The sequence below is a fragment of the Necator americanus genome, chromosome III (assembly GCF_031761385.1).
Source record: "Necator americanus strain Aroian chromosome III, whole genome shotgun sequence".
Classification (NCBI taxonomy): Eukaryota; Metazoa; Nematoda; class Chromadorea; order Rhabditida; family Ancylostomatidae; genus Necator; species Necator americanus.
Genome location: NC_087373.1, coordinates 12,302,920 through 12,313,810, shown reverse-complemented (window position 1 = coordinate 12,313,810; position 10,891 = coordinate 12,302,920). Strand labels below are relative to the sequence as shown.

Here is a 10,891-nt window from a genome sequence, read left to right as displayed (position 1 = left end):
GTATCTGTACTTGAAAAATAACGTTGTCAAAACGAAAGAATGGCGAAGCGGTTGCCCTAGTGCTCAATAAAGTAGTTACAGAGACAGAAAAAAGCGTTGGATTTGCATAGTAACCAGATCTTATGGAACCTAAGCAATTAACGACCAAAAGATATTAAACATTTTGCCGACGCGTTCTTTTCCTATCTGCAATTTTAGGTTTGAGAACAAACGCTCAGAGCATATTCCTCAAACAAATAAGACGAATAAACTTACTAATACGACAGTAATACTACTAATTCCTTTAAAAAAAAGATAAATTGTCTGGCGTTAATCATTCCGCTTCGCAATTTTTCGGTGCTGACATTGTTCCCTCCCCACAAGAATCCCTAATGACATAGGGCAAGTGTTTGTGTTTTTTTCCTCTCTCCGTTAGCAGAATATCTATCTATGCATCAGATATCTATCTAATTAGGTAACAGCAAAGTTCCCTTTAGTCAGAGTCAAGCGTCTGATTGGGATTTTCCCACTTGGGGTTCTTAAAAGTAGATGGTTAAAAGGGAGTGTACGGTGGTGGGGTAGGAGTGAATGAAGGATATCGTGTAAACCAGGACAAAATATTATGTAGCATTGGGTGATTACGTACATTATAAAATATATAATATATTAATATAATATTGACCAACTACATAAATTGGAGAATATTATATTTAGTTTCAGGCGTAGGACGAGATGGAAACCCCAACATTATGTTTTGAAAATGTAAAACGAATTGACAGTGCAACAAAGACCTCGTAGGTTTGACACCTGACTGTGTCAAATTTTTGTAAAAGAATTAGAAAATTAACACCACTTCTAAAAGATGAAGAATTTAATTATACGTAGTGATCAGAAGTTTAAAAGTGGATTAAACGGAGCTTATTGACCAAAAAAGCACAGGTTCTGAGCATGTAGTTAGGTCTGGAGGATCGCCCATAACTTCGTGATAAGAGGACCGAGAGAAATATTTCTTTGATGGGACAAAGATGGGAAAAATTGCATTTTTTCCATCTTTGTCCTATCAAAAATTTAGAAAAACGGCGAGGCCCTCAAAATATGTACATAGATTGGTGCGGCATCTGATAGATGAAATCCTCGGCTATCTGGGTGATTTTCAAGAAGGAGGTACACCTTCTTGAAAATCACCCAGATATTCGGATAGAGGGACTTGCAAAATATTTGTGTGCAAGCCTTCTCCTCTGAGGACTCTGTGGTTCTCTCAAACTTTAGATGGGAAAAACCCGAAGAAAAGCCGAAAAATCTGAAATCTTGTCCCATCTTAACTCCAAAATGACTAGGAGGTGGGAAAAGGCAGCGATATAGCTGTTTCATAAGGTAAACCTTCTTCTCTGAAAACCACCTGAAATGATTCTTTTGGTCCTCTTATGACGAAGTTATTTGTGATCTCCCAGACAACGATGTATAAAAAAAGAATTTCGGTGGTTTTAGCTTCGCTCCTCTTCACTGATCAATGAAAGTTGATAGCAATGGTGTTTTCTGTAAAATTGGATTTGTGTTTTTTTAACAACGCTTTCCTTCTCTTGTTTATATTATAAATTACGGAATAAAGATTACGGAGTTTTCCTTCTAAACTCGTCAATTCTACATTTGGAGAATATTCGACCATCAGCTACAAACACTCCTTCGATGCCAGGATAATATAGATACAATTTGAAAGGATTACTCGAAGTATGGGTATTCCTCCTGGTTTCCTCCAACAATTATCACAGAATGATGTTTTAACATAAAATGAAAGACATCATCCTACTGATAAAGATAACGTTCCACGTCAGATCACATAAACATCTTGCTACTATTTAAGCATCCCTTTGCGTGCGTGCTTCCACTTTCTGAGAACGGCATGCTACAAACTTGAGGCGAACAAAGAGGGGAATAGGTACGCGGAGGAGTCATAAATGTGAAGAGCAAAGCGCCCAGTGGTCATGGCTATGAAAAGGCTCCAACCATTTATCTTTTGCGTCGTGCACACTAAGTTATTGCGCACCAATGACCGGGTCCACCAACGCCTGTGGATCCGTTGCACCCGATATTATAGCAATCTGGCGCCGGCGTACTAATCTGACGCCGTTGGACCCATCGTACCCCTTCTATAGGTACCTGGCGCCGGTGGACCCGTCGCACCCCCATCTATAGGTATCTGGCGCCGGCGCGCCAATGCGACGCCGGGTGGGCCCGTCGCACCCTTTTTTTCGAATTTCGTGACACACACACAGACACACAGACACACGCACACACACACACACATACACATACACCACACACACCACACACACACACACACACACACACACACACACACACACACACACACACACACACACACACACACACACACACACACACACACACGGACTAAGCTCGTCATTATATATCATGATCATAATCATGATTCTTCATCTTTGAGGAGTGCTTCCGAGTTTCTAACTGTTTACAAAAATTTGACTCCGCCTGGTGTCGAACCTACTACTGTCGAACCAAGCTCTCACTGTTATGATGTCAACACATTCTACATTTTCAGAACAATGCTGGAGGTTCCATATTGTCCTACGCCTGAAACTAAACATTATATGTAATCTAGTAATAATTAATATATAGTTAATTGTAATTGTTTAATATTACTTTTTGCAATATTTAATAATGTATGTACATACCTAATACTACACAGTGTTATGTCCTGGTTATCATGTTAACCTTCTCCCGCTTGACCCTGTGCATAGGTTGGCAGGTGCATCAAGTCGACACTGTGCAACAAGTCCATCTTTAAGTATTTGAGAAAAAAGCTGTGAGAGGTAAACACAACATTTAGATGTGATCAAGCTTGTTTCGTACGCTTGGCAGACGTTATCGATAAAAGTTAAGCCACAAAGTAACAGCAAAGCTGAAAGTAACTTCCATTTGAGGTAACGTGTGCAGTGGTAAGCGCTTAATCCTACACCTATAATCTGTATGGACTCGCCAACAGATCCCAGCGACAGTGCGAACGGAACCCCTCTAAAGTACAAAATTGGAGTGTCATTCGCTATTGTGTTTCTCATATTCTGTGCTGTTGGAATAGATAGGTTTGTTTAATTCTTTTCAATAAATCTACAGTACTACTTCCATTGAGTCAAATGTTCAGCTTTCCTGGCAGCTCGATACGGTAAGCATTCCGTCGAAGTAATCAAATTAACAGGAGGATCAACAACGTATCAAGCAACAACAGCGAAGAACGAGCAAACAGCAAGAGCAGCGAAGAACAAGCAAACAACAGGAGCAGCGAATTCCGAACCCCCAGATTGTGGAACAGTAATGTCAATGAAATCCAGGCAGAATTTACTACATTGGCATAACAAATATCGATCACTTGCTGCTAAAGGAGAGTATGAAATTACCACGGAAAAAGGGAAATTTAGAAAGCTCCCGCCAGCGAAGAGAATACCACAGCTGGTCAAACCTTTTTCTATATATTCTATCATATTGTCATCATATTGGTTATTTCTATGTATTCTATCATATTGTCATCACACTGGTTACTGGATTTTAGAAATACAACTGTTCGCTTGAAGGGTCGTCCTTAAAGTGGGCGAACACCATTCAATGCGAAATGAAGCACTCCGATTACCCTGACGTGGGCGAGAATCTGTTTAATACAACCGGAAAAATTACTCAAGAAAAAGCCGCTAATGTAAGCCGAATATCCGATGTTTAAGTTGCCACAAAAGTAATATCAATTTTTGGCCTTCATCTAAAACATTGTGAACGTCGGGTAGGAATCTAACTTCATCGATTAAGCTAAGAACAACAGGCATCAACGCACTTCGTCGGATGTAAGTAGTAACTACCCAGTAACATTGTAGATTAAAGGCCGGCAAGTAAAATAGGAAAGGGCGAGCAGAGTTTGGTCTTACAAATTTCCTAGCTGAAAGGCAGCATCCCACGACTCTGGGGTGGTACGGATTGCAGATGGAGTATCCGTATACGGGGTCGTAGATAGTGGATACCGGGGTGGCTCCGCTTTCCCCTGAATCACTGCAAGCAGTCCGAATTGATTTTCGACGAAGGCGGCGCAAGGAGCGTTAGGATAGATGGCGTCGTACAAGACAGCATTCTGGAGGCGGCTGGTCGCAGTGATGGAGCGGAACTACCCCCGTCGCCATAATCTTCGACTCCGTATGCGGATACCTGAAATTCACACCACCTCAAAATCGTGGTATACTCCCTATAAGCAACACCGGCAGTTTTGTGGGTGGCATTTATTGCGCAAAAATCGACATTTTTACAATCGATTATCTACATACGCTAACATTTTTACGATTTACCTAATACGCTGAATACATTTTCATGAGAAGTTCCGGTGATCGCCACTTTACGGATGGCTACAAAGCCATGGGCTGTTGAGATATCAAAGTATGGAATATCAACAATGTACGAATATACAAATGACATAGGACATGCCACACAGGTGAGTGGAGCGAATGCTGAGACATGCAATTTCAATATGAAATTGACCTAAACATTTGGACATATTTTGACAACAAAAACACCTCAAATGTGGCAATACGCAGTTATCAGTAATTATCCTGCACCGAGTAATCAGAGACGATCCTCAAACCAATAACGCGAACAGAGTAAACGAAAAGATTCAATGGATAACAATAAAGTCAAGGTCGCTTTCCACCAACTGTTTTGAGCTCTACGCTAGAAAAATGCTCCATTTCCATCTTTAAAAAAGTGTGGGGTTTTCACAGGTATTGTGGGCGGAGACACTGACAGACACTGACAGACACAATCAAGAAGTGCAGCAATGGTTGGACTATGGCTGCGTGCCAATACTATCCACCGTAAGTAGGGAATGTGAAACCTGGATACTGGTAACGAAACGATTATTTTCCAATTTCAGAGGAAACGGCATTGGTTCACCGATGTACAAAGAAGGAAATACATTGTCTGAGTGCGGTTTAGAAGGAAGAAACGAGGTCCCTCATTTCGAAACTGGACTATGTGAACTGTTGTGAGGGAATGAAAACGGAATATTAAGTAAAGATCTAGCGAATATCTAGTTATTTATGTCGAGTAATAAAGAAGTTCACGTCATCGATTAGCTCATAGTTATGCGTCTACGCGTTCTACTTAAATTCAGGATCACTTGAGGCTTACAAACAAGTGTGCAGCCTTGCAATAAATCGGTCGATGTTGCAGATTCGCCAAATCTGTTTTTATCCTCCCAGACCTCTCTTGCACCTGTTTTTCGATGGAGGAGCGTTAAAAGACTTGGTTGGGTCCATGACTGTTTCCAGTCATCGATCTAGTAGTATCGGCCTAATCTCTTACTAACAGCGTTATTAAAATTTTCCTTATGCTCTTCTACTCCATATACGATTTCGTTAGATCATACAGAAAATCGAATATATCTCCGCTCTACTCTTCTAAACACCTCTTCATAATACAAAATATCATTACCGTTCGAGCGGTTAAGAGATATTGAAGCAAAATTCATAGGAAGCAGCTCTCGGAGAAATTATTTTAATATATTATTACAGTTGATCATCGTAGGCTAGAATTGCTCATCTACTAGCAAGTACGGTGCAGCTGAACCTTGAGCTGGACCCCACCCAGAATATCAAAAAGAACACAAAGCAGACTCGCACATTTCTGCCCATTTCTTGGATTTTCCGTGATCCCGCGCAGCTTAGAACTCTGTGCAACTCAAAGTTTTGAGTTTCTAGGACAGAGTAGACGGTAAAGATTCGCAGCGGATTGTTGCCATCGAATTTGTCTGTGGTGAGTTCCTCACAAATCAGGTAAATAAGAAGGTAAAACAGGTTACTTCAGAGTCCGTAGCCTTTGGCTTTGGGAGGACAAATGTGAACAATCACATACCATCAGTGGCTTCTTTTATAAGTCGTGCAATCCGACGTCATTTGGTTGGTTTGCGCGAACTCGGTGCAACGCCCCTTCGCTGCGAGACCTAGTCGCTTGTTGCAGAAACATTAGCAGTACTAAGATGAGTGAAGACGTATTCTCGCCGGTTGATGTGTTTGTCCGCGAACAAATTTTTATTCTATCCAACCACATTTTCCCGCTGGAGCTCGTTTACCTCACTGCAAATTCTTCTGGGTACAGGCCCTGTTATCCTGCTGTTCACGTCTCTGACCAAAGGTACGTACGTGAGCTCCAGCTTCGAAAAGAAGTCGTTTTGGATATTGTTGGAAAAAAGAATGATGTCGGGAAAGGGCATTGCTGAAAGGCTTGACATTAGCAATGGAAAATGTGTTACAGCAAATAATTTCAAAAAGAAATTGAATTTTGATTTTCAAATTACAACTGATTGCATATTCCTATGATAGCGAATAGTTTTAATGGATTTGAAACATAACAATGTTTTGAATGGTATAATCAGCAAAATTTTTAGAAACACTTAGGCGCCAAACTGATTACATAGTTATAGATGCTAAAAACGGAGACATCTTCAGATATAAGCTGTAGTCATCACAACCAATCCATCATTCAGCAACTTCTTTGCTGCTGAAAGCGTCACTCGGTTGGTTCCAACTCATTCATTCACCATCTACACGCATCATTCGTTCATACTCCGAAATCGTTCTTAAGGTCAGCATACCACGAATCTCACGTGTTGAGGAAATATGCGGTAAGCGAGCTAGAGGTGGAGTTGCAGAGGTGGGATCCGGGGCGGTTCCGCTCATCTCTCCTTAAAATCCGTAAAAAAACGTAGTAGAAGACGCCGTCCCTTACCGCGATATCAGTTGCGTGCGCCGTCGCCGAAAATCAGTGATGTCTTCTCGCCAGCCTATTCAAGTGAAACCAATTAATAGGCTGATGGCGACTGTACAAAAACGTGCATAGTCAACCAGAATCAAATTTTTGCAAATCACGAAAAGTTACGATGAAGAAAATGAAAGTCATCTTAGTACGTGAATAAAACACCATGGGGGAAAATGTACTGGGAGAAAGGACACTCAACTACGCTCCTATTTCTGGACGCCCTATCTTTCGTCTTTGTCTTAGTGCCAGTTTGCATGTCATAGATCCCTTAAGACTAATGCTTAGGTCTAAAGGGCCACGACTTACTTATTTACTTCCAGAAATGAAAGCGAGAGTAAGTGCCCTCACCAACTACTCTCAACCAGCGTCCTAGTGTACCTCGTAGAAAATAAAGCGGTTCCAATGACGTTTTTTTTCCGACGATCAGGGAGAGATGAGTGGGACCACCACAGATCCTGCAATCTACAATCCCATCTCCAACTTCTCCTACTGATTCCCTCATATCGTCAGAGTCGCGGTATGCTGTTTCTGAATCCAAAAACTACAAGACTGGTGCAACAGGAATCCCAATTTTGTGCGTTCAATTTAAATCTATGTAACTCAGTTCAAGTACTGCTTTATTAAAGGCATCACCCCACGAATCTGAGATGGTGCAGATTTCAGGTGGACTATTCGTATACGGGATCGTAGATTAAGGAGAGGGGGGTGATTCCGTCGATTTCTTCCTAATTGCCGTAAAAAAACGTCCCGGAACATGCGGCGCCCCACAAGGCTGGCGCGCTCCAGTCGAACTCCTTGTAGAAAGTAGCGCGTGGGAACACTCGAAGCCGTATCTTCCGGGCAGTTTTTTACGGCAATTAGGAAGAAATAGGCGGAATCACCCCCTTTCCATAGTCTCCCATCCCGTATACGAATACTCCACCTGAAATCCGTACCACCTCAGATTCGTGGAGTGATGCCTTTAATCAAGAGTCATCACACTAGTAAGCATTACAAAAGATACAGTTTTACAGGAAGAAACTTTCTTCGCTATTTTGATAACCACAATGATGATGTATCCGTACTTGTAAAATTCACGAGCTGTCGAGAAAAAAAACTGCCGCACAGCATATTTTCACAACAAATTTCCTCCTCAAAAAAATTATGCAGTATCTTGCTTCATTGAGAAACAGAAAGAGACAGAAGTAAGCACTCTACTTGCTTGATATTCTCTCATTTGATGTCAATCAGTCCTAAGACATTCGAAGTTTTCTCCAACGAGGATCCGAATATGGTTCCTTCTGTTCTTGCTGTTTCTCGATTCAGATATTCTCCGTTGTCTTAGATAGTGAACGTTGCCGTCTGCATCCTTACACGTTCTCTTCTTCGACGTAGCAAGAATAATGCAACATAATAAGGCGCTTAGTCCGTGTGTGTGTGTGCGATGAAATCCCACAAAGCAGAGAGACGGATCCTACGGCATTATTAGCTGTTTTGACGTCGTAAAACGGTAAAATAAGGAGAGGCGGGTCCCACGACGACGAGTTAGAGCACTGGAGCAAAGAAGCGATAGAAGAAAGGGACAGAAGCTGCTGCCCCTGGTGCATCGGCGCCAGAAAAGGGTAAGATGGGGTGAGACGAATCCCAAGTGTCTGATTGGTGCACAACAGTGCAGTAGTACCGCACGACAGCTCCAATTGAATTTTTGAAGCGGTGAAAGAGAAATAGTGAATCTTTTTATAGCTAATGAAGCTGTATGTGCTGTGACTTACCTCTGCCTACTCTCTCGTATTTCTCTTCCCCTGCACGTCTGCCTCATCAGACTGATGAGATCATCTCTCTAGAACTTGAAAACAGGAATGCAAACGGTTGCTTAAATAGCAGCTAGCAGTTTACGTGACATTGCGCAGGACCTTATCTTTATCAGTTTCAGATGATGATGCTCAAGTCATTTCATGTTAGCACATTGTTCTGTACTAATTGTTGTGCTGATCCCGAAGATGCGTAGGAGTAATTTATTCGTAAGCGGATGACTATGGGCCCGAAAAGCACTCTCTTCTTTGCGATGACACTTCTATACAAGAAGGCGACGTGAAGGGGAATAAGTTATTTGCAATGATTCAGATTAATTTTGTTTATCGGAGCGAAGGCTAGCAACGTTTTGGTACATGATTCAGGATTATGGACGTTATTATAACGTTTCTTGTGTACCATAATAAGAAAGGAATTAGAGAGATTTTCTAGGGTGGTACAAGTTCAGAGATAATTGTCGTCCAATACAATTGTTAAAAGAAAAGAGGAGAAAAACCCATATCTTGAATAATATTTTCAATTTGTGGTGGTACCAGAGGAATACAAATATGAGATAAAGTCTGAATATTTTCCAAATGTAATAGTGACACCATAAGGAAGAAAACTATGAAATCATCATCTTATTTCATGAATGCTTATATTTTTTCTAAAAAAGGAACGAACGAAGCGCCATTAGAAAGATTTACAAATTTAACTTTCAGGAAGTGTCACTGTCTTTAAATTCCATTGATTAATTTTCTATTGGGCGAAGCGAGCGCCACAAGAAGTCTGATTTCCGGTGTTAGCCTGACGTTGAGACTGGTTGAAGGGTGAAGAAAGTTAGGGTCGAGCAGATTTTAACAGATGTCTTGGAGGTGAGACGAGGTAAAATCGGGGAAGGAGACGAGTCAGCATTTCCAGATGATTTCTACGCGAGGGATAAACATTAACTGTTCTACGAACAATCTAGTGACCACCATTACGATGGTTGATAAACCATAAAAAGTCTCTCGAAATATACGGAAATAGATGTCCGTTTTTGCCTCCTTTTTCCGCAGAGAAGAGGAGAAAACACCCAGACATAGAAAACATCGTGAGAATTAATAGAGAGGCCGAACGAGAGTTGCGTGAGACGAACGTAATAGTACCGTCGCTGTAATTTACTTTCCGAATTACATAAGCATGTCTTTAGTTGCTCTCCAACGTACAGCGATAGTCCTGAGTTGATTTGATGATAGGCCACAATGAAAACTCTTTGCACAGTTTTTGTACACTACAGCTGCTGTATGCGATGCTACAGCATATAGATATCTTGTTCTTAGCCGTGAATGTTAAATGAGCGAGATGCAATGCAAACTTTTTTCTTTGATAGTAAAACATTTGATTTCTTTGAGCAAGTCACGGCCATCTGTGAACATCGGGTTTTCTTGTAAAATTTCGCTTAACTTACTGAACAGTAAAACTCTGCCCAAGCAGTGAACATCGACACTCTTATTTTTATTATTAGTTACTAGAATCAAAAGAATGGGAATTAGAATAGACGTTAGTTGATGTTCATACCCAGATTTCAATCTACCTGTTTTCAGTACTTTTTCAGATATCAAGCAAAAAACCATGAAGAATCTGATGCTACATGTACTCGTGATTACTACAGCAATAGTCAGTTTGACTTACGCCGATGCTGCTAGGGGCCTCTCCGCAAGGCTTACTCTGATGCGTACAATCTTCTCATGAGATAGAAAACTATTTGGCAGAGGTTTCTTCGTGCGGAAGAAACTTGCAAAATAAAAATGTTTGCATAGCGACGTTTCTGTTGTTGAATTTTTGAAATGAGTTCTTCTATGGCCGCAATGGAAAGATCATTCAATGTTGTTGTACTCTCAATAAAATAGCGATAACAGTAATGATATGGTAGAATTTTACGTGAACAACGTATTCCACACTTCGGATTTTCTTTTCTATTGTCACCTCTTCTCTTTCTGATACTTACAGTACACATAGTATGTCACGGTCCGTGTGTTTCAATATTAAATGTAATTAAATGGGAAAATGGGGCCGCGTATACGAGTCTGATTGCTACCTGCACATGGTGGCCCTGCTTTAACTAAACGCATTCAGGCGTTCGAGTGTACGCATTGGGAACGTACGAGCTATATAACCTGCACTGTTATATGGCGAAAGCTTCCCATACATTGCAAAAAAGTGCTGTCGTCCAGCACACCGCCAAAGCCCATAACCTGAAAGGTCAACTGCCTGAAGGGAACATGGAATCTTTAGCAACAACCATTCGTTTCGTCACGCTGAACTGCTGAACACTCCA

At 41.2% G+C, this 10,891-nt stretch overlaps 2 protein-coding genes across 3 annotated transcripts; both read left to right on the top strand.

Annotated features, from left to right (window-relative positions):
* Positions 1 to 2,985: 2,985 nt before the first annotated feature.
* RB195_009363 (uncharacterized protein) lies at positions 2,986 to 3,368 on the top strand (the record flags this gene model as incomplete). The annotated part of the gene is made up of 2 exons (XM_064189885.1): positions 2,986 to 3,098; positions 3,212 to 3,368. The coding sequence occupies 2 exons, from the start codon at positions 2,986 to 2,988 to the stop codon at positions 3,366 to 3,368; spliced, it is 270 nt and encodes an 89-aa protein (XP_064047468.1).
* Positions 3,369 to 4,390: 1,022 nt separating this feature from the next.
* On the top strand, positions 4,391 to 10,883 carry RB195_009362 (uncharacterized protein; the record flags this gene model as incomplete). Of its 2 annotated transcripts, XM_064189884.1 has the most annotated exons (6): positions 4,391 to 4,480; positions 5,745 to 5,799; positions 5,851 to 5,946; positions 6,505 to 6,559; positions 10,169 to 10,230; positions 10,690 to 10,883. In XM_064189884.1, 6 exons carry the CDS (start codon positions 4,391 to 4,393, stop codon positions 10,881 to 10,883), a joined length of 552 nt encoding a protein of 183 aa, XP_064047466.1. The 2 variants fall into 2 exon arrangements, with proteins under 2 accessions (XP_064047466.1, XP_064047467.1); XM_064189883.1 differs by lacking the exons at positions 5,745 to 5,799; positions 5,851 to 5,946; positions 6,505 to 6,559; positions 10,169 to 10,230; positions 10,690 to 10,883 and adding exons at positions 4,767 to 4,859; positions 4,919 to 4,969.
* Positions 10,884 to 10,891: the final 8 nt, after the last annotated feature.